This window comes from Belonocnema kinseyi, chromosome 6 (genome assembly GCF_010883055.1).
Source record: "Belonocnema kinseyi isolate 2016_QV_RU_SX_M_011 chromosome 6, B_treatae_v1, whole genome shotgun sequence".
NCBI classification, from domain to species: Eukaryota; Metazoa; Arthropoda; class Insecta; order Hymenoptera; family Cynipidae; genus Belonocnema; species Belonocnema kinseyi.
Window position 1 is genome coordinate 107,833,431 of NC_046662.1, and position 27,922 is coordinate 107,861,352.

Genomic DNA, 27,922 nt, shown 5'->3' on the forward strand with positions numbered 1-27,922 from the left:
TTTAGACTTTGAAAAAATTCAGGGCAGTGTTTAAAATGAGACATTATTAAATAATAATAAATTGAAAAACTAGATATTTATCAAATATTTCTAAAGCCTCTCTAAGGAATTTGGGTAGGTTTATTTGTAAAAAATGTTCTTTTATAAGGCTGTAGCGGGCAGAAGCTATAACCTCAAAGTTCTCTGCCTCATTTTACTCCATAAATACTAGCAATATATATTTTTTAAATACCAAGTGGTACTATTTTTTAATTATAAGGGTGTATGAGGGAAGGAGGGCAGTTTACTTAAATAATTTTTGCGTAATATCAAACTTTGTGATTTTCACGTTGCGCCAGGTTTCACATTTTACATTTTTACAGAATCGCTATATATAACGCTTATAGATGCAAATAAAAAAATACAAATATTTTATATATTGCGTCAATGCTATTTTCGAAGTACTACATGTATTCTCTACATTTTCTGACTACTTTAAAAGTATAATAAGATGAATAAAAACTCGAGAAATGTATATCAGCGGTATATGTAAATAGTTAATTCTAATTAGTGGACATCTTTAAATTCTGTAAAGGACCGCTAACTTTCGATTGTACATAGCTCCTGATAGAGTTATCTAATTTTACTTTTTGAAGAGGTTTTTAGTAAGTTCTTTTAACGAGATTTTTTTGTTTTTCTCCAAATGCGGAATTTTTTTATTGAGCTAGAAAATATCTTGATTTTTCTCTTTAAAAATATTTTAGAACGAAAATGAGATGGACAGTATCGGTTGAGTAGTAGAAGATCATAAGAAACGTGCTGTAAAGTCTCAGTAGTGCTCATACTTAATGAAATTTATTTTTCTGTAATATTTTTTATCTCCAAAGAAGATCTATTGCCACTGGTTAAAACCTTAAAACTCGGTTCGAATCTGTAAAGCATCACATTTTCCCGAATAGAAGGATCATGAAGAGAAGAGTAAAATGAACGTTAAAATCAATTTAAAAAAATCATTTTTAAGTACCACTACGAGAGGCAAAGGGACTTCCACCAAAAACACCCCAAAACGTAAGAAGCAAGGGGACTTACATCAAAAAGCACACCGAAATATGAAAGGCAAGTGTACTCACATCAGAAAGCATCCAAAATTGTTAAAATGAAGGAGATTAACACCAAAAACACGCCAAAACGTGAGAGGTAAGTAGACTCACCAAAAATCGTCGCGAAATATAACAAGCGAGGAGAACCATCCACCACAATCATTTATTATTTTATTATTAACTACCTTTGTCCTACAAAGAAATCGGTTTGAAAACTTCATTTAGAAAATATCTAAATCATTCTCCAACTATAAAAAAGTAAGAATCAAATAAAACTTTGTTTACATGTAAACAGGCAAATCATTTTTATCAAGTATTACAACCACTAAGGTTTTGCTCGTATGTTACATTTCAAGATGCTTTTTGGCCTCTCACAATGGTACTTAAAAAATGACTTTTTTATGGAATTTAACATTCACTTTACTCTTGTTTTCGTGATCTTTCTTTTCGGGAAAATGTTATGCAGCGAGAGAGGATACGAAGGAATTGTATTTTTGTGTGCCCAACATAGTCTTTACCGAATCGAATGGAGTTTAAGGTTTTCATCAGTAGCTGTGTAATTTTTTTTGGAGACAAAAGATATTACTGAAAAAACATTCTTATCAAGTATTAAAATCAATTAAACACTACAGCACGCCTGGTATAGCTGCGACTTCTTGGCGCGGGCCACCCAGTACAGCTTTATTAAAGAACTTTTTTTAAACTAAACCTACCCAAATTCTTCAAAAAGGTTTTAGAAATATTTGATGAATATCTATTTCTTCAATGTATTATTTATTAATTTATTATTTTAAACACTGCACGCAAATTTGATGGTAAGTTAGTTTAATCGTAAGAAAAAATAGGTCATTTCCAGGTTAAATGCTAAAAAAAACTGTGGTTGCGATATTCGATTGCGTTTTCTGATAGAATAATCGTAGTTAAAGTACCTTTATGAGGAAAATTCAACTCTTGACTTGGACATTTTTTGTCGTATATCGAGAACCCGTAATCCTTTTTGAAGTTTTACCGGTGTAATATTATATTTGTGTAAAATTCGCCCCTCCCCCCTCCCGCCGATTTTTTGTCAAATGTTCACGTTTTGAGACCCTCTGAGGCTTGTAACACCTGCATATTTGCTGCTAGCAACCTTTCGTATGAACTGTAGCTGGGCCTATGACCCCCTATACTACAACAAAATTTTATGTGCGTGTCTGTCGTGTTACGTAGTCAATGGCGGAAAAAGTGTTTTTGTGCAGACAAAATAAAATTTTGAATAATAGCAATAACAACAAAAGGAATGTACCAAACGGTTCAAACACTTTCTAGGTTTTCAACGATGAACAGGAACGGGCGTTAGTGAATTACATTTTGGAAGCATCAGATATTTATTTTGGACTTTCACCAAAGAAAATTCGAAAATTGGGTTTCTAACACGCGAGACAACTGGATTTGGACATGCTGCTTTCTTGGAAGGAGCGAAGAATTGCCGAAGAAGAATGGTTCTCTAAATTTTGAAACGACACAAAAATTTGTCCGTCCGCAAGTCTCAGGCTACGAGCCTCGTCCGAGCTTCAGTTTTCCATCGAGTAACTGTCGAAGCATTTTTTGGGAATTTCAAAACCATTTACATTTAACAACCGACTGGCTTATCTTCCACTATCCATCTCCAATATGGATGAAACCAAACTTACTACCATACAGGTTCCAGAAAGAATTATGAGCCGACAAGGTTTTAAGCAATTTGGACAAATTACATCCGCAGAACGAGGGATGCTTGTGACATGGCATTAGCCGTCTCAGCGCAAGGAAATTTTATACCACCGTTTTTTATCATTCCACGAGTACATTACAAAAACCTCTTTTTTTCTCAGTGCACCAATCGGAAGTGTCGGAAGTGTAAACAAAAGTGGCTGGATGATTGCTGATGATTTTTTGTTGCTTTTAGAACATTACCAAATCCACTCTCATTCTTCAGCGGCAAATCCTGTGATTTTAATTCTGTACAACCATCAGTCTGATGTCTTAATTGCCGCTCTCCAGTTTTGTCAAGAGCACCATATCATAGTTTTATCTTTATTGCGTCACTGTTCACATAAGCTTCAGCCAGTAAACAGAAGCGTTTTCGGTCCATTAAAAAAAGAATGAAATCAACATTGTCATTACTGGATGAACAATTCTGGGAAAACGATGTCGATATATGACATCCCTTTGATTGTCGCCAATTCGTTGCCTTTAATCGCTAAAGAATTCGAACGTCAGAGCCGGATTCAAAACAACCGAAATATTTCCTTCTAATCCTGACATTTTTGGCGAAATTGATTTTTTACTAATTCAAGTCCCTGGTCAACCATGGAATGGAGATCACGTGAATCACGGTCTCCCTTAACTAAAAATGATGTGTCCAAAGCCTCAAACACAAATGACTGCAACAATGACATTCCCCTTCTTCAGGTATTTCAATCCCTTTGATCGTTTCCAAAAGCGGGCGAAGGGAAGGTCACGAAAACCGGATGAAAACGTACGAAGTCGGCAATTTTAACTGACGTGAAGGAACTAGATGCAATGATTGAGGAACAAAACCAAAGGATCAACAAAACTAACAGTTATGTGAGCAAGAATTCTTCGAAAGAGTAGCTAGGTCTCAGAGAATGTGAACGCCCGAGAAATGTCGATTCTGGCAGCTCTGATGACGACGAAAGCACATCTTGATCATTTTTTGTTCTTTCTGTTTTACTTCGTGTAACCTTTGGTCAATACAAACCTTTTCAAAAACTGAAGAAGTTTAAGTTCGTTAGCCAGTCATTTTGAATGCAAATTCAAAAAGTTCAAAATTTTTGAGAACCTATTTTCAAGATTTAAACATTCTCTGTACGGCTATTTGTAGTACCCAGAAATTCGAACAGTTTATCCTTACGACTTTTTGCTGATAAAAATAAAATGTACGGAGTCCTAGAATTTTTAAAATCCGAAAAAAGAAATGAAAATGAGCATTTTAGGCCAAACAACGCACGACATGAAAAAAAATTCAAGACAGCAAAAACGTTGCATTTTGAAAGCCCTACAAGACTATCTCACCAAGTTTGGGGTCATCACAAAATACGTGATACGCTAACGGAGGGAGAAGAGCCTTTCAAAGTATCATTCTCCATGTTAAGTGCAATGGAAAAATCATCGCGCATGGGGGAAAGGTGTTTAAATTTCCTGAAAAATGTTTCATGTATTTTGTGAATGGCCCCTTTTTTCTTTTTCCTACAAAATTTGAAAATTCCCATTTTTATCGTAAAAAAAAAATTAAAAATTCGATAGAACACACAGTTTTTGTTTTATTCGTAAAAAAACATCAAGAATAAAAAAATTAAATTTTTAGACACACGACACAAGTTAAAGAAAAAAATAATTAGACAAAAGTTCACCCGAAAAAGAACAAAAAATTTCTATTAATTATATTTTGATGAAACACATTGTTTTTGTTTTAACGGTAAAAAATTTTTTTGATTAATAAGCTTTCCAACGGGTTTTTAAAAAAGTTCCTCGACTCTTTTTCGAACGAGTGATCACGTCGAAATTATAGCGATGTGAAAATGGTAAATTTGATGAAAAGTAGATATTTTAGTCTTGCAAATATTCATGTAAAAGCAAAACAAAGTCTTCACTAAAATTATTTCCGTAAAATTAGTCTTTAATATACTATACTTTATAATTTGATACAAAAGTAAGATCGCTGAACTTGAAATAACCAAACCACACTCAAAAATCTATAGCAGACGAAAATTTCTAATTTTATATTTTCACTGAAGGGGCACTCTAATCTGGCGAAATACATGGCTTGCGGTCTCCTTTCAGTACTTCGTGCAGCTCTAACCTATTTAAAAAATATAAAATACGTGTTTTTCTCAGTGTTATTTTCAGCTAAACTATTCTAATCTATTACAAAAATAAAAAATCCTTTTCTGCCACAAATAATTATATTGAGCTAACCTCATGAAAACAAAAACACAAACCCAAGACGACTCTCTCGGTTCCAGTTCTACCTCCCCCTCCCCCAACCCTCCCTTATTAACTGAAGTTTTTGGTGGGACTGACGTTATAACTACAATCTACACCGTATGACGATTTGATACTTAACTTTGACATGATTTCGACTCAGAAAATAAACTTATTGCCTAAAGGTGTTAGTTGGGCATATAATCTAAACAATGAATAATACAAACTACAAAATAGCCTCGTAAAGGACTGGAACTTTTAATGACGAAAGGCATGCACACGGAAAATCTAAAGGTCCTGTTTCAGGCGACGAATGGAGACTGGGTGTTTGGAATGCTAGGGGAGTAAATGATCTCAAGGTAAAAGAATTGCGTGAAACTATGGACGTGAGAAAACTAGACATTTTATGTGTCCCTGAAACAAAGATAAAGGGATGCGAAACCAAAGACATGAAAAACTGCCTGTTGAAAGGCGGATTTGAAATATGGTCAGTAGTAGACTGTGAATCACATGGTAAACAAGGAGTAGGTCAGATTTTGAATGAAAGAGCAAAGCAGCATCTCGGAGACCATGGTTTCGTATCTCCCAGAATGCTGTGGGCTAGATGAAAGTAGGAATCAGAAGACTATTTATCATAGCATGCTACGCGCCAGTTGATAGTGATCCTAGAGAAGTAAAAGGCGCCTTCTAGGACACTTTAAATGACACAATAAATATTTACGAACATGGGGAAAGAATAATTCTACTAGGAGACATGAATGGATGGGTAGGCATCTAAAATCAGGATACAGAAAGAGTATTAGGTGATTTTGGGGATCCAAGAACAAACTATAACGGAGACATATTAGTTGGTCTATGCTTAGAAAGGGGTCTGTTTATTACAAATACTTGGTTTAGACATAAAATGATCCACATGTACGCCTGGTCTAAAGGAAATAGCCGCAGTATAATTCACTTTGTCGTTGCGGATGAAAGACTAATATAGTTAGTCAAAGATACAAGGGTCATGAGGGGTCCTGAATGCAATACTGATCATTACCTTCTGATCTCAAAAATTAACTTCGGTACATACACCACTGTTCCGAATTGCAATCTTTTATGTGAAATTCACAAAATTTAACGAATTCAATTGCAGGCAGATATTTCTGTCACAGACTTTAATTTAGAAATAGAGAACTTTGGCTTTCCACGGACATGACATTTCAATTCATCGTACGAAATTCAAGGCAAAAAAAATCTGCCGCTGCGTGGGCACAGTCTCATCGCGCAATGGGCGCGCGACTGCTGGTTTTTACGCTCGATAATATATTTGATGGGCGAGACTAAATGCGGTGTAGAATGAATTGCAGAAGAGAAGCTGTTTCAGTTTTCGTGTCAACGGAAAGAAGATTCTGAAAAATAACGGGTGCGAAAACAGAATGAATGAGCGTCAAAGTAGAAGCGAACTGAAATTATTCTGCTGGGAAAAACGGTTTTGGACTTCAATCTGCTTTGGCTCCCAGTCTGAACTCAACCCGCTTTTACCTCCAGTATACAATTAAGCACGTATTTGCTCGCTCCGGAAGACTGTACCTTTTTCAAATTTGATGACCCGTATTGTTATTTTGATGTTACAGTATTTATTTTCCGCATCTACCAGAACTGCATATTAACATCAAGCCTAACGTTCTACATTTTTCTTCATTATATCACACAAAGTTAGATAGTTGATCTAACAATTAATACTCATTGTAAAATTTTTTAATTTACAAATTCTGCATAATACTATCATGTATTAGAAAAAAAACATAGAGCATTTTGTACATTTTTTGTAGCTTACAAATACTTCATCAATTTAGTTTAAAAGCTTTTAATTGTATCATTAGATATAGTAACACTAATAATAATATTTTTGTAGTTATAAATATAATAATTATAATATGGATATGGCGAACCCATCGCCCAAGAGCTCCGGCTCTTGCAGTCAGCCACATTGCATTGGGCTAACTACCCAATGCAACGAATTATGCGGTTATGTCACTAGTATCTCGCAGTGCCACCCACAATAGGACTCTCGCGGATGGTGGTCATGGTTCAGTTGAGAGTGTCAACAGAAGCGAACCGAGGGTATGACCATGCAATGGCTCCGGACAAAGAGGATACATGCAGAGGTTACATGAACGTTGGGCCAATATGCTCCCGGAATATGCTCATGAAACGCCTTAGTGTTTAAGAGATCAGGTATATTTTTTACGCAAAATGGGATATGAAGTTCTTTATCCAGAAGAAGAGCCAGAGTCTCCAGCGAACATACCACCCGTTCCAGCAAGAACACCTTTGCAGATAGCCGATAATGCCAAAATGAGAACTACGAGGTCAAAAATGCACCAAAAAATCTTTCTTAGGATAGTCATGTTAGCAGAAGCTAATACGAGGTCTGTTCAAAAAATAAGCAGATTGAGGTCATAAAAAAATGTACTTTATTTGGAAGTTACACGTCTGGGTCTCCTTCAAAATACTCTCCTCCCCAACGCACACACTTATCCCAATGGCGTTTCCACTTTTTGAAACAGTCCTGGTACGCTTCTTTTGTTACGGCTTTCAGCTCCTTCGTCGCATTTGCCTTAATCTCCCAAATTGTCTCAAATCTTCTTCCTTTGAGGGGTTTTTTTAGTTTTTGGAACAAGAAAAAGACACAAGGAGCAAGGTCAGGTGAGTATGGGGTGTGGGGAAGAACAGTAATCGAGTTTTTGGCCAAAAACTCACGAGCACTGAGTGCTGAGTGAGCGGTGCATCTTCAACTTTTCGGTCAAAATCTCATAACACGATCCAACTGATATCCCACACTCTTCGGTAAGCTTCCTAATGGTTAGACGTCGATTTTCGCGCACCAGGGACTTTGTCAACGTGTGGGTCGTCAGTTGACGTTGAAGGACGCCTAGGACGCTCATCATCGTCAATCGACTGTCGGCCACCCTTGAAACGTTCATGCCACTTGAAACATGCAGTACGCTTCATGGCAACATCACCGTAGGCCGTGTTGACCATGGCAAATGTTTCACTTGCAGATTTCCCGAGTTTCACACAAAATTTCACAGCAATTCGTTGCTCTTTCAGACTGTCCATTTTAAAATCCGACAAACAAAAAAACACTCTTTACTTAAAACCGTGTAGCTTATCAACAAATGAAGATATCTGCGACTGGAATACCGCGTTTTGAACAGCTGATCTGTACGAACTTAGCGACACCACGCGGATTCTCCTGAAACCAACTCGAGCCGCGAAATTCAAACAGTCCGCGTATTTTTTGAACAGACCTCGTTCTGATCTCCCTGATGATGTTGATCTCTGGAATCTGAACTGTGTACTTTATGAGAAGGCGGTCTCCCTTATTAGTGACAATAGAAGTAATAATACTTTTGTACGCCTGATTAAGACTCACGAGTGTATTGCAAAGCTTCAGTTCAAATTTAAAACGGTGAGACGGCATGCATAAAATATTCAGTGTGTGATTAGCTAGATAACATCAAATAAAAAGTGCACTCCAAAAGTTAAGGCACTAGCATTGGATGCAACAAATAAGAGCTCTTTTAACAGACAAAGAGCACCTTGAATGACGAGTAAAGTGGTTTAAAGCAAATTCCACCTTTTCTACTCATCCTTCCCGCCTGTTCAACAAGACGTAGCGTGCCGTTGAAAATCAACCTAGTCGAGAAGAGATTGAAGTCTTCTGGGAACAAGTATATGGAGACACACATAAGCTAGATCCCGCAGCTTCAAGTAGCTCACTCTTTCGTAAATTTTGCCAGAGCCATCTGTTGCAGCGATCAGGGGAGGAGGGTCCACTAATTACTGCTGAAGAAGTGAAGAAAGTATCGGCAGAACTAATAACTATTCAGCTCCAGGGCCAGATAAAATCAACCAATTTTTGTGAAAGCCGTTTCCTTCTATGCACCAACATCTAGCTCGTATAATCATTACTTTCTTGAACAGAGAACAATCCATCCCGCAGTGGTTATTGGAAGGACGCATGGTACTGATCCCTAAGACCAGAGATTTGTCAAGTCCAAAGAACTACCGGCCCATAGCTTGTTTAAACACGAGCTACAAGCTATTCACTGCCAACCTCAAAGAGAGTATATTTACATCTATCGAGTCCCTTTCTTCGCGGAGGGTCACATATTTTGCTTTGAAAATTCAATTTTTGTAGAGAAAATTTGTCTTTCAGCTTGAAAGTTCAACAATTTGGATAAACTTTTATTTATTTCTGGAGTAAAAAATCTTTATTTGTTGAAAACACGTCTTTTCTAATTTAAAATACTTTTTTTTGTATATAAATTTCATCTTTTTGAATTAAAAAATAATTTTTTTGTTTTGAAATTATCTTTTTACGTTGAAAATTGAACTATTGTGTTCAAAATTTAATTATTTTGTTAAAAAGCCATTTTTTATATGGAAAAAGAATTTTTTTAGATTAAAATAAATTAATAAATTTGAAAAACTTTCATTTGTACTTGAAATACTATTTATTTCCGTTTATAAAAGATTCTACGTTTAAAATAGTACAGCATTAAAATGCTGGTATTTGAATATTAATGATCAAGGAAAATGAAAATAGCGATAAGTAGCAAAAGCTTTATGGGGAGGGGGTAGAAATATTTTGTTACGGCTTGTTACCAGGGGAGGGCGGGTCTTAGAGATGGCCTATAATCCGTTACAAAAACTTAACAATTTTACCGTAAAACCCCGAGAAATGACCACTTGCTTTTTATTAGTTAAAAAGAGAGCATGTCATACCATTTAAAGAATATAACGTTCCTCGAGTCTTATCCTGAAATTTTTTGAATATGAGAGAAACACTATGAGAAAGAATTTTTACTTTTTTCCATTATAAGAAAAAGCACTTGCAATTTGGTTGCTCTGTGAGATTTTGCTCGCTGACTTAAGTTAGATAATCGAATTTATGATATTCCAAACATGCAGAAACAATTATTTTCTCAATTTCTTCAAAAAATAAATTTATGAAGTTTTACTCGCCTACTCCTCATTTATCTGACTTGGAACAAAGAATTTCAGAATAAATTCTGGTTTTTATTTTAGGACAGAGAGCTTCGGTAAAGTAATATAATTTCACTTGGAACAGGGAATTTTTTTAATGGAACGGAAATTTTTTAAATAAATTATCATTCGGATTTAGAAGAAAGGAATTTTAAAAAAATCCCTCACCCAAGTCGGAATTTGTAACAATTTGAAAGTTCCCTCTTCTAAATGTCAGGTAAAAAAAGTACTTTACGCAGTTTTTAGAGTAATCTTTTTTACATAAAATGCAACTATACCAGTTGAAGATTCATTCTTTGGTTAAAAATTAATTTCTTTCAATGAAAATTTAATTGTTCCAGTTTTGGTTGAAAATTGATCATTTCTAGTTCAAAGTTAAACAATTTGTATGTAAATTGATCTTTTTAATTGAAAATTTGAGTATTTCGTTAAAAACTCACGTATTTTGTTACAAAATTGATTTTTTTGGTAGAGAATTCTTTTTCTAAGAAGAAATCTTTTTCTACGGAAGTTAAATTCATATCTAAAAATTATTCTTTTCGATTAAAAAATCAAGGAAAAAATTCATCTGTTTAGTTGAAAATTTATTTTTTGACCAAAATTTTTTTAATGAAATTTTTAGTTAAAAAATTATTATTTTTATTTAAAAATTCGTATTTTTATAGAAATTGAACTTTTTGCCAAAAAATATAATCATTCTAGTTAAAGATTCCTCATTTCAGTATAAAACTCATATTTCTGGTTAAAAAATCAACTATTCCAATGAAATATTTACAATTTGATTTAAAAATTCATCACTTTGTTTGAAAATGAAACTATTTTTTAAAGTTACTTCTTTTTGGTTTGAGTAAGTTTTTTGTTAAAAGTAATATTTTAAAATAAAAATTTAATTTATTCCAAATGAAAATTCCATACTCATGGTAATTCAGAGAATAAAAGCAAACCAAAAAATTTCTGCAAATTCAGAACATTTTTATTTCTTGAACATCAATAACAAATCCTAGAAATTTTTTTATAATTTTTGCTTAAACACTACAAGCAGTACATAATGATACAGAATATACAGGGTGGACACGCTGGGGCTTACCAAAACGTATCCAACTTTTTGAACTTTTGTCTAATTGAAAAAATTTCATGAGAATAGTTTCAAAATACATATATTTTATATCTAGTAGAAATTTAGAATGATATTTCTTAACCTATTAAAAAGTTTTTTCCTTTTTTGTTGAAAATTTGAAAGAATATAACTTTTTGAATTTTTATCAAATCTAAAAATGTCATCAGGATCATTTACAAGTCTTTTAAGCCTTGTACCAGAAACTTCTACAAAAATGTCTAAAACTCACAAGAAATTTTTATTCAAATTTTGAAAGCTCTAACTTTTTGAACTTTTGTCTATACGAAAAATTTAACTAAGATAGTTGCTAAATATATTTGATATCTAGTGACGAATTTAAATTAAATTTCCTAATCTAGCAGAAAAATATTGATTTCTATTTTTCTGAACATTTAAAAAATTTTCAAAAATATATAACTTTTCTGATTTTTATCTTAATTGAAAATTGTATTTAGATAATTTTCAAGTCGTTTACCCATCTATAAGAAACTTTGACAACAATTTCTAAAATTTGAAGAAAAAAAATTTTCAAATTTTAAAAATTCTCTAAATTTTTTTATTTTCGTTGAAAATATCTGCTTAACGGACTTAACCTTCATTTTGGAAACCTTAAGAATTGTATAAAAGACTGACTCGATTAGATAAATCCTTCAAAAGTGAGTGTGGCTATAACATTCAGGTAACCATACATATATACAGACACCGATCGAATTGGAAGATTTTCGGATTCTGTGAGTGCCAAAACGTAAAGATCTGCTAAAAACCAAAGACAGAAAATTTGGACGATTACATTACACTCTCATGAATGAGAATGTAAAAATACGCGACATGCTGAAGCTGTCTGAGGAAGTGAATGTAGGAAGAGTATAGAATACTCTTATACTTTTTAAAAGTCAGTTTTCCCCAAACCCTATAAAATTATTCCGAAAACTCAAAAGTGATTTTTCCCATGCATTTAATATGGAGTATGAAGATAACCCTTGGACTGGACGTCATCTCGCGAAACAAGTTTGAAAACATTGATAGATTCTTTTTACTCAGCGTCGGTTCTAAGATATCCTGATTTGAAGGACACATATACGCTGACCGTCGATACTAGTAATGCTGGAATGAGAGCAATTTTATCTCAACAGACACTCACTTTATCGCATTCAAGGTCTCTAAATAAATCTGAGCTAATCTTTACCGCTACCGAAAAAGAAACTTTAGCAATCGTCTGGGCAGTTAAGCGATTCCTGGCTTTGACGTGGCTTCTTAACATAAAAAATCCTTCTTCCAGGTTAATGAGGTGGAGATTTCAGAGGCAAGTATACATGTAAAAGGTCAAGTATAAAAAAGAAAAGGAAAATGCGGCAGCTAACGCGCTTTTGCGAATGAACCCCATCCAAGATAAAAAATCTCTCAGAACAATAGCGAGAGAATGCAGAAACCAATCAGGTAAATGACACCCAATAAGTCTCAGAGACTGAAACATCATCATCAGGTGAAGATAACGAGCAGGGTTCTGAAAGATTGCGAAATCACAAACTGAACAATGAAAAGGAATTCAAAAGGACTATGCTATCTGGAAAAAAACCGTCTACCCAGTCAATTAAAAACTAAACCTGCTACCAACGGAAAGAGTTGGCAATAAAATTTGCACCAAAAAATATTTTCTTCGCTATGAATTCATTTACGAAACTGACGAAGAGAAATGGGTCAAACTCATCCTATAGATATTTAACCCTCTGTTTGGCACAAGGGTCCAACCAGACCATTCAAGGGTCCACTCAAACTGCCTTTTATATTCTCTTAGCATCTTATGTACACCTATGTTTAGGTTATAAAGTAAACCTTTACTTCTCCTGCTTCTGTTACCTTCACAGCACTCACTTCTCATACCATCACTTTCAGTAATTCCCTTCCTACACCTCTCAGCCTCTACACTTCTCCCTCCTCAACAACACAACCCTTAACATTCTTTATATCCCTCACTTCTCTTACTTTCTACCTCCTTACTTTCCTTACTTCTCCCTTCTCTACTCCCCAGTCCTTTACATCCCACATTTACACACGCTTCTCCTACTTACCGACACCTCACATCCCCCACTTCAAATTCCAGCACTTCCATCACTTCTCCATCTTATACTTCCGCTAATTCCACTTCCATACTTCTCTTCCTCTCCCTTTCTTTACTCCTCTCTCATCTACTTTCCCTCTCCTTAATTCCCCTATTTTCATCCACTTCTCTTACCTCTCATTCCTCTACATCCCAACCCCTCACATTGTTCGAACCCCTCACTTCTCCTACTTTCTATTCCGTCACTTTCCCTAATTCTCCTTTCTCTACTTGCCTTCCCCTTACATTCCGCACTTACACTCACTTCTACTACTTCCAAGTCCCTCACATCCCACACCTACAATCCCAATACTTCCTTTATTTCTTCGACCTCTGCTTCCTCTAATTACACTCAAATACTTCTCCCTCCCCTTAATTCTCCCTCATCTATACGAATTCCCTTTATAAGAATAACATAGCTCACAATAAAGCGTAAAAATGAAAAAAATTCTTGTGTGAAATTTGTATGTCTACCTTAATTTTTTTAGTTTTAACTCAGTAGGTAATTAAACATATGAGAAGGCTGCTAGGAATAAGAAACTAAAAATATATACCTGTATGCTATGTATGAAGCAATATTTCTCAACTGAACTAACTTTAAGTCATTTTTTTTTAGATTTTCTTTAAATTCGCGAAATATGTTTACTTACTCAAAAGTATTTAATCAACAAATACATAGACTACGATTACCACCCCTCTTCAAGAGTGTATTGGGAGAGGGCGGGAGCATTTTCAACACCAACGCCTGCACAAGTATTTTCAAAATCCTGTAACTTCCTTTCTATTTTAACAATTTCAATTTTTTATAAGGGTTTTTGAAAGGTTATTTTTCACTCTTTTGTTCTATTTTATTAATGAAGAAGAATGTAAGCATTTTTTAAACAACTTAATTGTTTATTTCACTTTTGTCGCAAAATCGGACATTCGTATTTTTTTAAAAAGTCTTAAAAGAAAGCTTGACTTTTTGGCTTCAAAAGGGGTCCTGATTAAAAATACGGTCTAGTGAATAGTTTCGGAAATATAGGCCCCAATGTGAAGGCAGTCCTGATGGTCGTGCTCAGACGTAATCCTTTAGTATTCCATAAACTAATTTGCAAGTCTATCATTCGTTCAAAGCGTTTGAGTTCATTCAGAATGACATAAAATCAGCTATTTGTTATAAACAAATTAAAAGTGCAAACTACTCTTTTCAGAAGTGATGTTGATTTTTCTTAGTATGAATGATTCCTTACTATTAGAGTCCTTTAGTTTACCATAATTATTAATCGTTCATTCAGAGTCGTACAAATATTTCATTTTGTGACAAATTTTTATTTTCTAAATTTAGGTAAATTTCGATTACTAACTTGTTTTTCCCATTTTTCGACTTATTCTGAAGCTAAACAACTTAAATAATAATTTTTCCTTTTTTTGGCTGTTCTGGCTACTAGTTATTGCTGGTTTACATCCAAGTGACAATTCCATAATGTTTTAATGATCTACTTTTCATGAATCTGGTACCGTATCTCAACGTTCAGCAATTGAGCGCTTGAATACAGTAACAGCCTACTTGTATTTTCAGAAGTCACTTGTTGTTCATTTATTCTTTATGAAGTCACATGCAAAACAAATGAAAAACATGCGACTCACATCAAGAGCCAGCTTACAATATCCAGCAGATAAGCAGATACTAAGTGCTTGTGATTTGTATGAATAGGCCAGATAAAATTTAAAGGAAACAGTTTTACACTTCAGTTCTACAGATAATCATTCAACAATGGCACTGGAATTAGCTGATCGGTTCACGAAAGCTGCACATTATTCGGTACTCTCAAGTACCATGCTTTTAACCATAATTACAACTGACAGCTGAACCTTAAAAGATTTACCTATAAAAAGAAAAGTGACTTTTTTCCTAAACCTGAACGTACCTCGAACAGGGAGAGTACTTTAAAAGTAAAAAAACGTACTAAAAAAAGTGACACTTGCACTTAAGCAATGCGTATAACTAGAAATATCATCGAAAATTCGAATATGACGAAAGCCGATGAGAAAAAAGGCGAAACAATTAGAAAAGGCTGTTAAGTAAAAGACAGGGGTATTTATAAAAATTAAATACCCCAAATAGTGAGAGGCGAAGGGAGTCACTAAATTAAGCACCACGAAGCCGTTTAAATCGCACTACCATCTCCACGTGTTAGACTCTGGAAACTATGATTTTACAGATCGTAGATTAACGAAAGGGGTCAATTAATATTTTTTCTGCAGTTGATTTATTTGAAAAAAACACTGTTTACATGTAAAAAACATTAAAATAGTGTATTAATTTAATAATTTAATTCGAATATTCATTAATAATCAATAGTTGTTGTAAATTGAAGAACTATGATAGTATGGAATCATTCATACTGAGAAAAATCAACATTACTTCAGAAAATAGTAGTATGCACTTGCACCTGTGCAAGCGTTGGGGTTGACAGTTGTACCCACCCCTCCCCCCACCACTTAAAGAGGGATGGTAATCGTGGTCTATAAATTTGTCGATGAAGTACTGCTGGGTGGATGAACATATTCCGAGAATTTAAAGAAAATCTAAGTTGGGACAGTTGAGAAATAATGCCCTATATATGCATTTCAATACTCCTCCAAAAACGCAGTATTCCCATACACTTATATGGAAATATACAGGAGTCAGGCCAGACCATGTGCCCCAAGTTGAAGCATAATTGAATTTCATTAAAAGGATCTCTTAATTAACATTTCAGAACAAGTACGCATCAGAGATATGTTGAATTTGCTACAACGGACAAAATTCACAGAGCACACATTTTTCCTGTGTGAACAACCTGGTAAAGAATTAAGTGAAGGAGAGACACAAAATCTATTGAGGCAGGTACACGGAAACGTGATATCAAGACTGAATGCGACCAAAGCTTGAACCTAATATACTTATCATTTAATACAGCAGTTCACGAGAGCACAGGATTGCCGAGGTTTGAAATGACCTTTGGAAGAAAAGCCAATTTAACTTCAGCATTAGCAACAACCACTTCAATAACCACTTCATTTGGGAAAAAAATGTGAGGAGAAAATCCCTAGCTATCTTGTGACAGAAACGAAATCCTGTAAAACACAACTGATAAAAAACAGCCTTAAAATTATAAAAAATTAACTGTGTCAGATTAATGTAATTATTATTGATCAAACTGTACGTCATATTTTACAAAACGAGCAGTGTCATTTTTATACCCAACAAGGAGGAGATCGTACTTTACTCTCAAAATTCAAATTATGTAAAGTCAGTCACTGGAGTAACCATCATTAAAGCACTAGATGGCTGTATTTTATTATATACCGAATACGCTACTGTAAAATTAAGCAAAACAAGTAAAACCCGAAAATTTGTCATATTGAAAAAATGTTACCATTCTTTTCTTGGAATCGGATTTAAATCCTATAAGAAATAAATGTCAGAATAAGAACTCTTAATTCAAGAACATAACGCTAATTTTTAGCTAGGTGTTAATGGTACAAGTAATTATTTTAAAATTTTTTAATTTTTCTGCTATTTCATCACAGATTGTACTTGACCGACAGTAAATCAACCCTCCAAACCATGAAGGCAGAAAATCTACACAATATCGATCAAGTTAAGAATCTTCAATAACAGAAAATGCTTAACGTCTTAATAAGACTAGATGGAAAATAATATGTTTAAATTAAAATTATTTCTTGAAAAAAAGGATCCTACTCCAACTTCACTCCATTGGGAATCGAACCACAAAACTTCTGATTTCCGGTCAGGTGCTTTACCAATTAAGCTATTAGAGGGATCAGAATAAGAACTCTTAATTCAAGAACATAACGCTAATTTTTAGCTAGGTGTTAATGGTACAAGTAATTATTAAAAAAATTTTTTTTTCTTAACTTGATCGATATTGTGTAGATTTTCTGCCTTCATGGTTTGGAGGGTTGATCTACTGTCGGTAAGGTACAATCTCTGATGATATAGCAGAAAAATTAAAAAATTTTATGATAATTTTTAATTCAAATGAGTTGGTCGTTTTTTTAAACAGAAACATGTATTGGCTCCGGAGAAAATCACCTGATCTATTTCAGAAGTTCTCGGATATTTTCAGCTTTTATTTTACTCCAAATTCGCGCTTTCAGTCCCCTCGTTCTGGTTTGGTATATTTGTTCAGAAATCGCAAAATTGTACAGTTGACCCAATTTTATAGCGTAGCCGTTGGTAATACATCTACAACAGTTAGAACCTTTTTTGTGCACTATAAAATTGTCAACATTTCGAAACATAACCATACTGTTCGAGCTTTAATCAACTATTCACAAGTTATTTTGAAAAACATGTTATTAACACTTCAACATGGTGGCCGTAACCGTACATGTATCATACCTTGTAGCTTGATGTTGGAGTTGAGCATAACTATTCTCCACACTTTCAGTCCAAGCAGAAAGATCATTCATCTTTCCTGGTGGTGGAGGAGGCAATTCGTATCTCTTCATGGTAAGAACGTCCATAGTTAAGCAGTTTTGCAGTCTTTCAAATTCGTGCTTCATTACTTCTGTTTCAAACGCAATTATATTTAATGCAGGTAGATGTTCTAAATAATTTTTGGTTGGCCTATATCGTCGCGTTTCTTCCTCTACCATTGCCAAAGCCTAAAAGTAAATCATTCAACATTTTTTAAATGAAAGAAAATTAAATGAGATTAAAATCAAATTTAAAATCCTATTTTACGTCAAATAATCAAGTTTATCTGCAAAATTCCTGAAAATAAAACCAAGAATCCGACGACAAAGTTTGGACAACGACCATAAAATTGTCATATTCAAATTTGAAAAAAGATACAAAATTTCCCTGAAAAAGAAAACAATTCTTTTTTTGGACAAAAAAAAAAAGAAAAATTAGATGGTAATCAACCAAATCCCCTTCATTCTCTTTTTTATTTCTTTCGTCTTTTTTCTTTTATTACTATCAAAATCAAAATAAAAAACAAGGCAAAAAAAATCGAGCAGGCAGGAACAGCAAGGAAACTACGATGCTCTGTGTTTGACACCCGAGAATTATATGAAGGTCAAGAGAAAACCCATCACAAACATACCTGAAATATCCGGTGAGGATCAAAAGGCTACCCGGTTATAAACATACCTGAGATATACATCATAAGCACATCAGAAATAGAGAAAATAAAAGAAAATTAATATTTACGAAAACTTACTGCTAAATATAATTATTCATACTAGAATAACTCTGGTTTAATTTATCCAAATCAGTTTTTAAATTAAAAAATAACTTCTGTTGTTTTTTAATGTAAGGCATTTCCATAAATTCTCTCTTTCTCTCATTACTTTCACTATGTAAAATTTCAACATTATCCCAATAACTTAACTTTTGTGAGTAATAATTTAGAAAAAAGATATTCCTTACTATATTCAAATTTAATTTGTGAAGTGAAACATGGGACAAACCTGGAGCTCTGTTAACTAATTTTTCGATTACTAAAACTTTCTTTTGAAAAGGATGAGCAGAAAATTTTTTTAATTCTTCCTGAATATGTACTTTTCTTGTACCACTTGGTAATCATATTACCATCCTGACCTTTAGTTACTTCTATGTACAAAAAACTGATTGTATTATTCTTGTCTATTTCATGGGTACAATGAATTTTTTTATGGAAACTGTTGAAAGCATCCACAACCATCTGCAACTTTGCTAGAGGAACACAAAAAGAGATATCATTAACATATCTAAAGTAAAGAGGCCATAATCGAGTACGTTTTTTTTTTTTTAATATGTTCCCATATATTTGAAATTGTCTGTTAACAACTTTAAGGGATATATATGCGGAAACATTGCAAAAATATCCAAAAAATCATAACACAGTCATCCGGACCCTTTTTTTTTAAAGAATAATTTTGGTTAATTCCCAGCTATTTTTAATATTATATTTTAAGGTTGTAATAGAGTCTTTGTGAATTAAATTAAGTTTTGTTCCAAAAATTTAGCGGGGGTATTAAGATTTGAGTTAACTATTCTCAAAGGATAGTCATCTTTGTGAATCTTTCTCAAACCATAACATCTGTCAAGAACTGAGTCTTCAGTATTAATATCAGACCACCTTATATCTTTTCCTGAAAGTCCTTTCTTTCTCCGATTGCCAAGCATGTTAAAAGTGTCGTTTTTCATTGTTTTAACGGATTTTCATTTAATAAATGAAAATCAGTATGATTGGAAAGTAAGTTCTGCAAATCCCTAACATATTCTGATTTTTTCATACTACCAGTAATATTGCCTTTATTAGCATTCATGCACATTATATCAGAGTTGCTTTTAAGAAAATTTTTTGTTATCAGGAAACCTTTAGAAATCTTAAGATCAATATTACTAATGTACAGACAATGTTTATCATAACAAAGCTTTGTGACAAGTGTAACACCTTGTTTCCGAAATCTTGCTGGTCTAATATCGGAACTGTGTGCAGACTTGATTCGACATCATTGACTATTTCCATCAATTGTTTGGACCTACTTTTATAAAACGGTTACTAAAACCTCTAATTAATCTGAGAATATCTGTAACTGAATCAGGAATTTGAATATCTGTTAAATTTACAAACCAAGAATCCCTATCTTCTTTAGCAAAGACTCTGTGTAAATCAAGAGGCTTCGAAGTCCGCTGAAGTCAATATAACGTTATTTTAAAACAGTTGTGCGACTTCAATCGTACTTTCGTTAATTCGTTTGAGTCTAGTTTTTGAATTCGTTAGTTGTTGACTTCGATGAATTCAAGCGATGACTGTCGACTTCGATCTAATTTCGTCCCTTTTCGATTATTTTTAAACCACTCGATCTCGATGACTTCATTCTGACTTCGTACTGACTCGACACCTGCCTTTGCACTGACTCGGCACTGAATTCGCACGAAGCTACGCTCATATTTGCTGACTCACTACGTTATATGAAGGCTCTTACCTTTTTCTTACGACTTCAAGTATAGTTTTACTGACTTACTCATTACTACAACGACTTCAACCTTACGAGTTCATGCTGTTCATAGTTTTACGTGATTTCGTTAAGACTTCACGAAAAATTCTAACGTTCGAAACGTTCGACTTCTGAGTGAATAGCCCCTCGATGCAAATTTACATTTGGGTAAATGCTACCACATGTTTCGCGGTCGGGGGGCCTATTATTTCGGTCAAGTAGAGCGCTGGCGGTACAGTCTTCTTCAACAAGACGCAAAATTTGCACTCGGAACCCTACGCAGTACCCACCAACGCGATACATTAGAAAGAGAAAGAGAGACACTAGGAAGAGAGACACAGTGCAGGATTACATATCATGGGGCCCCGTCATCTCTCTTGATTGAACATTGAATAGTTTGGTTGAAAATGCATCATTTGTGAAAACTAAAACAATTTTTTATATGAAACTTATTTTTGTTTATTAAAAATTCATTTTTTTCCTGTTGATACTTAAATTATTTGTAGCTGAAAAATATATATATTTTTTTTAATTTCAATAATTTATTGTACATATTCAAACAATCGATTATTCCTTCGTTAGAAAATAAAATGTGTTGGCCCTGAAAAGAGCCGATTTTTCTCGGCTGTTTATAACGGCGACTAGCCTAACAGAGTTTGTTAGTCAGAGTTCTGTTATTGGCCGCGTAGCCTATATAACATTTTTAAGAATAATTTTCTAATATCGGTCTTCACAGGTAGGTAATTCAGTTTAAGATTAGTAATTTAGTTTACGAAGCATCTTCAGTCAAGTTTGTCGTGTTAGTAAAGTCTTAAAATGGAATTTCTGAAAAGTTTTCGGGATTTCAACAAAGAGCTAGAAGCCTGCAAGAGATGGAACTTTCTTGATAGTGTCTCTTTTTCTCTTCTTAATGTATTGCGATGGTAAGTACTGCGTAGGGTTCTGACGGCAAACATTGCGTCTTGTTGAAGAAGATTGTACCCTCGTAAATTTCATTTCCCATCGAGTTTATAACTTTAAAACTCGAAGATTATAAAAAATTTTTGATAAAAAGTAACCCTCCGCCGTCCACGTAGGTCATACGTGACCCACATGGACATTATGGCCTCATATGAGGCCAGAATGGGCTCAGCCGCATAAGTGTCACGCTTTTCGGCACTGTATCGTACATGACTTAAAGAAAAAAGTAACGTACGTTACTTAAAGGAAAAAGTAACGTACGTTACTTAAGGCCACGTGACGAGAGGGTCACATGACCAAACCTGGTCTTCAATTTTTCTTTCCCAACTTACGTCTAAACGAAATGAGGTATCGCTATAAAAGTTTGGGAAATGAAAGAGGAGGTAATAAAGTCCATGTCTCTGCTTTGTTCCGGTGGAAATTTTGAGAAAAAATTTGTTTTGAAGAAAATACCAGTGGCAGTTTTCTTTCCCAACTTACATCCACACGGCGCGATAAATAGAAGGCATGCATGAATGTGTCTCTGGTCCTAAATAGTTAGAATAGTGAAACAAGTTTTTTTTTTTAATTACTATTTTGGAGAAATACCGACCGTTCTGTCGTCAAACCCTGCAAGCAATTTGCAATGTTGTCAATGGGCTAGTTATGAGGCTCATATTTATCAAAGTGGAGCAAAACAACAAAAATAGCTCACGAACATTATGCACAAATAATGCAAAAACTAATGTTTGCACTTGAAATGCAAATAAACATATTTCGTCTGACATACGTATCAGTCTGGCATCAGCTGTGTCAAAGCAGCACTAGCGCAGCGAGTAGACAACTTCGAACTTCTAGGGGTCTGTGGGTAAAACAGATTGCATGATTACCGTCAGAGAAAGTTAAAATTCAAACTTCTGCTGTAAACCCTAAATGTGTCCGTCGATAATCATTATTTGCATAAATAAAGTTTTTTCTTCCTCCAACTCTTTGCAAGGCCACAAACGATCCTTTAATATTTATTAACATTTCCTGAAAACAATTTCCGTGTTAAACTTTTATTTTTCAATATGGGTGAAAAAATATTGATCTTAGGGCTGACTTGATCAGCTGTTATACTCATCACATGGCCTTAAAGAACTTTTAATACTATTTGTACTAAATTAAGTATGTATGGAGTCTAATTGCTAACGAAACATGCGGGTTTTTTTTTATGATTTACAGAAGTTTTTAACCATTTTTATACTTTTTTGTAGTTTGTAGTTTTTTCATAATTTGTCTTTTTTGGTAAAAAATTCTTGATTTAAATTGATTTACATTAAAAAAATAATACTTTTCAACCAAAATAAAAATAATATTTTATCAAGAAAGACTAATTTTAAACCAAATTTAAAAGTTTATGATGAGCATTCTTAGGAATAATTCTTGTGGCAAAATATATAAAATTTAAGATTTTTAAAAATTATAATTTCCTTTAATCGCCAGAACGGCTACCAAAATTGTTTACAACAATGATTATTATCAATTTTCCCATTAGTGTTGTAATCAGTTATTAAAACGTAAAAAATTGTTATGTACACAATGTCAGTTTCTCCATACTTTAAGTGACAAAATTATTATTAAAAAAATCGGGGAAACAAAACTTTGGAGCGCCAAGCTGTTTGGAATTTAATGTACTTTAATTTGAAACAGAACTGTGCGCGCCTTCAACTCGACCTCCATGGTAGGAGTTCATAAACTATATTCCGTTTAAATGTCCCCTGTAACATAATGCAGAAGCCGCCGGTTAAGAACTGTCCAGCTTCGAGACCGCAGGCTGCGGTACCTTGAGATCATATTAAGCCAAAAATTTATATAATTTTAATGAAATTCCCACCTTTTCCCTGTTTTTTTTAACTATTTTAATTACTTAAAACAGGATTTTTTTCCAATATTCAAAAATATCTGCATGATAAAATAGAGGATCTGAATAGTAACTTAGAAATTTCAAAGTATTTTTTTCATCACAAACTGTAGTGGTGGAGAAAGGATGGACATAGGTGACCCACACGGACGGCGCAGGTAGTAAAAATAACATGGACGGCGCAGGTTAAAATGTTTGGTCTCTTTAGGTTGCAAATTCAAGTATGTTTATTGCTTTACTTCTTTTTTAAACTTATACATTGATGTAAAAAATTGAAACTGATTTTTCTTTCGGTAAAGATCCAACTATTTTGTTTTTAATTTATCTGTTTAATTTAAAAACTCATATGGTTTCGTAGAAATTGCATTCTTATTTATTTTTATTAGTTGGCTGATCAATTAAAATAGAAAAATTTTTCTCGTTTTTTTATCATTGCTTAAAAAAATTTACTTACGTACAAATTTTCTATTGCAAATATTACTGTGTGAGGCAAAACCTTGAAATTTTCTATCCAAGAAAAATATTTTTTTTAGGTAAAGCATAATTTCTTCTACACTCAATTTAAAACTTTTTTGAAGAATACAATAGATAATGTTAAAAAAGAGGAACATGGGTAGAAATGACTTCCAATCCAAGTCAGCTAAATTAAAATTAAAGAAAATGAAATAAGATAATATTCAATTTTAAAATCAAATTCAAAATCCTACTTGGTTAAATAAGTTAATGTGAAGAATTCCTGAAAATAAAACCAACAATCCAACGGCCAAATTTGGAAAACCACTATAAAATGTGTCAATTGAAAAGAGAAAAAAGATAACAATTTTCCTAAAAAAGAAATGAATTTTTTTTAATCTTTCAAAGACGAGCAAGAAAAACTATAAAAATATGCAATAGTTGTAAAATTATCATAAAAAATGCCTATTCCCCGTGCATTGAATATTTTTACATTTTCTTGGGATCATGTTAAAACGAAGATTTAAAGGTTCATTTCGCGTGAATTTCACATTTTTACCATTGTTTTCCTAGAATTTACTAGGAGTTTTTAAGTGTCCTCATACATACAAATATGAATATCCCAATACCTAATAACACGAAACTTGCAATGCCTTATAGTGAGTGTCAAACAATATTATGTAAAATAAATCATTTAAATATATTAATCATTACTACCATTATTATTACGGAATCCTTTTAAGAATTATGGTTTGTTGAGAAAATTGTGTATTTCATGTTGCTTGAAAGCAACAATTGTTCAAGGTTAAAATCTACAATTTAGGTCCAATGTTCATATTATACTAATATTAAAGATATTAAACAAAAGTCCTTCATCTATTCTTGAGCTAGTTAATAAAATCAAATGAAACCTTCTAAATATACTTTTTTTAATTTCGTAGATAGCAAATATATTGAAAATTCGAGTTCAGGCAGCTGCAGACCCTACCTATCTACCTACATGTGTACCCTAGAGCTGAAACAAAATGTTTCAACCCTAGGGATGCAAACAACGTGTTTCAAACCGTTCTGCAGGTACCGAGACTCAAAGTTTCAATAGAGGCGCTATGAAAGAAATATTTTCAGATTTTCAAAAATATATTTTCTGGTAAATATTAATTTTACCTGTAATTCAAAGTGAAGAATATACTTTTTTAAACTTGCTGTTTATGTATTTGTCCTGTTTCAAATGAAAATGGCAATTTTATTGTTAGGTAAAAAAGTCAATTTCAGACGTAAACATAACCTGAAAATCATTTGAAAATTACTTACTGCTTCTCTAACGCCCGGTTCATCATAGCCTTGATCGATGTATGGTAATGCATCTTCAACAACTTCACCAGCCATGGGAGATATATTATGTTGAATAAAATTACATATAACTAATAATCACATGGACAAAATAATTTATTAAAAAACAAGATGGGATTCATAGATACAGATAGATATGGATACACATAGATACGAACTCTAGCTCTAGCCCATAATCCAACAAAGCATGGTCCTGCCAGGCGCAAGTAAAAAAAAGTCAACCAATCAGATTCGGAACCCTAGGGCACCCGACCTTTCTGACATCTTGGGTCGAGTGCGGCAGTTAGCTTCCCCTTCCATTCGCGCCAATGCAGTGAGTATGGTGGGGGGCATGGGTTCACTCCAAGTCGAACGTATTTGAGCATCGAATTGGCGGGACAATGGTTTGTTGGATCATGCTCTATCTAGCCCATGATCCAATAAATACATTGTTAGCCACGCGTAGAGTTCCTCTAGGAATAATGAGGGAGAGTTGCATCAGGCATTGGTCACTAATGTAGGCAACCGTGAAGACACATACTTTGAACCTATTTTGCGGGCTCGTTAGATGGCTCTGTAGTACTTTCACCCGCTACACGTCGCTCAGGGGCCGAAAGTTTGATCTATCTCTCTTACTCCTTTGTTGTTTTCCGAACGTCAGCACATGTTATCGTTGTAGTGCACAACTGAACACTAAAAGAGGGAGCGGTACCTTCTGTATTATTACCATAAAAACAGAGTAATATTTTGAGAAAGCCCTACCGAAATAAATCTCTGAGTTTTCTTTAGCGAAATAGCCTAGCCCATTTGAGTCTATAAACAAAGTCGATTTGAAACAAAATCGTCTCGGAGATAGTTTAAGAGATTTGGGTCCTTTTCAAGATCCTTTTAGTGGTCCTTTTAAGAGTGGTGCAACCGTAATATAATGTTCCTTTTGTATTCGTCACGTACCGGGAGGGCAGAGTTATTTACAGTAGTTGGTCGTGGCTAATCCACTCTCCCTTTTTAAATTTCTCTTCAAATTATTAACACTTTTTTTTAATTGATAAATTTTCCCATTATACTTATTTATAATTATAACTTATATACTGATATACAATTTTCTAGTTGAATTCAAAAATGTTGTCTTTTTTGGCGTATCTCATTCCATTTACGAGAAACGTTCTATTAATTCCAATTTTAAGCATTAAAAAAAAAAGTTTGATATCTGAAGTCATCGAAACCCGTAGATTCCGTATTATTATGTTTTAAGCTGTTAACTATGAAATTAAAAAATCTACTCCTAAATTTTAATCCGAAAGCTTAACAAAGGACCCTTGAGTGTTGGCTACTCTATTGAGATATACTCTCTGCTTGTTATTTATGATCGTATTCTTATTTCAATTTCGGAAAGAATATTTTAAAGCCTTCAGACCATTTAAACGAGCTTCCTGGACCTTGAAAAATATCTACCTGAGTGCCTGCGGAGAATTTCTCTGAGCTTCTTTGACCTAAAGAATTTTTAGTAAATACTCAAAGATTCTTTTCGGTAGGGAGGAACCTGCCGATAAGGAAATTTATGTCGAAAATGATGAAAACATTTAAATGAAAACTGCTTTCAAACATACTTCCATCTTTCGTTTTTCCTAAGAACATGTTTTTATGAAAAAATCAATAGAAAAACAAGCAGAAATATATAAATAATTATTCCGGTAATTATTTATGTATTTTATTTGTTTTTCTATTGGTTTTTTCAATTTATTAAGTTTTTTAATTACGTTATCTACAAATCATCTGAATAAAACCTCAAGCATCTATTATCTTATCTTAAAAACCTGCGGGCTCGTTTGATGGCACCACCGTCGATTATCGGTCTGCACTTCTAAAGCATTGAAGAGGTGCATTGAGAGGGCATTGAAGCAGGAAGAGGTAGGTAGTATGTTTATGAAAATATCAAATTACTTTTATCAACACTATGCGTGCAACAGGTATTCGACGCATTCGTAACATAAACAATAAGCATACAACTTACACCATTCTGAAAGTCTTGTACACTACACTTGAAAACACACTTGTTGGAAACTTTCGCTTTTATACAGCGATTTTTAATTTTGACATTCTTTCCTTTATTCACAAACTATTAATTGTTCAATAATTATTTATTTAAAATATTTTTTCACATGTTGTTTTTTAATTATTTGCAAATAGCATCAACTTTTTAATTATTTTTGCTTTTTCTTCATGCAATTCAATGAAGAAGACAGACCTACTTTTTGTGGTGCCATCTGTTGGCTAAGTTTGACCAACATTTCCCCTCCGGAACGTAAGAAAACTACTACCGCATACACATATACGGTCATGGCAGGGGGCTGGTAGAAAGGGAGGTGGCAAATGAGCAATTTTGAAAGTAGGTTTTTTGTGTTAAAAAGTTTTAAAAAATTCAAATACACGTCGAGTTAAAAGAATTTGTTTGGAATCATGTTTCGAAGTTAGATTTTTAAAGCCATTAAAAATAAAAAATTTGGTGATCAAGCTATTTCTTATGATATTCAAAAACATCTCGGGATGTCCCACCATTAAAAAAATTACGATTTTTGTGAAAAATTAAATACGATTTTCAAAGACCATAAAATTCTAACCTTAATAGTAAAACTCAGTTTTCTCCGAAGAAACCCCATGCCACTCTGAAATGAAAGCGATGGAAATGCCGACCGCAACCATGTGCGGCGCTGGCTATACTTTAGACTGAAATTTATTTAAATGCATGGGAAAAGTGTCATAAATGTAAAATTTGGTGCTTTTTTAAGTATAAAAGCGGAATTTTTCGATTTTTGTTGCCTTATGATTAAGTTCTGAAGCTTTTAGACTGCAAAATTTTCAAGATCTTTTGTGATGAACAGGAATAATGGGGTATAAATGTGTTATTTGTCGATGCAATTCTAATTACACGAATTTCTTTGATAAAATGCAAGTTTATACCGTAATTCGTGCAAAACATTAAGGTTGTGAGGATATTCTTACGCAGAATCTGATACTTG

The 27,922-nt window shown here is 33.7% G+C and overlaps 1 protein-coding gene across 1 annotated transcript in view; it reads right to left on the bottom strand.

Annotated features, from left to right (window-relative positions):
* Positions 1 to 25,090, bottom strand: part of LOC117174635 (pre-mRNA-splicing factor SPF27) — a 34,563-nt gene extending 9,473 nt beyond the window's left edge. Inside the window, exons 1-2 of the mRNA XM_033363911.1 lie at positions 24,888 to 25,090; positions 17,691 to 17,956 (exon numbers count right to left, since the gene is read on the bottom strand). Of these exons, the coding sequence (XP_033219802.1) occupies positions 17,691 to 17,956; positions 24,888 to 24,962 (341 nt within the window). The 5' untranslated portion in view covers positions 24,963 to 25,090. The remainder of the gene's footprint in view (positions 1 to 17,690; positions 17,957 to 24,887) is intronic.
* Between the last annotated feature and the right edge of the window lie 2,832 nt (positions 25,091 to 27,922).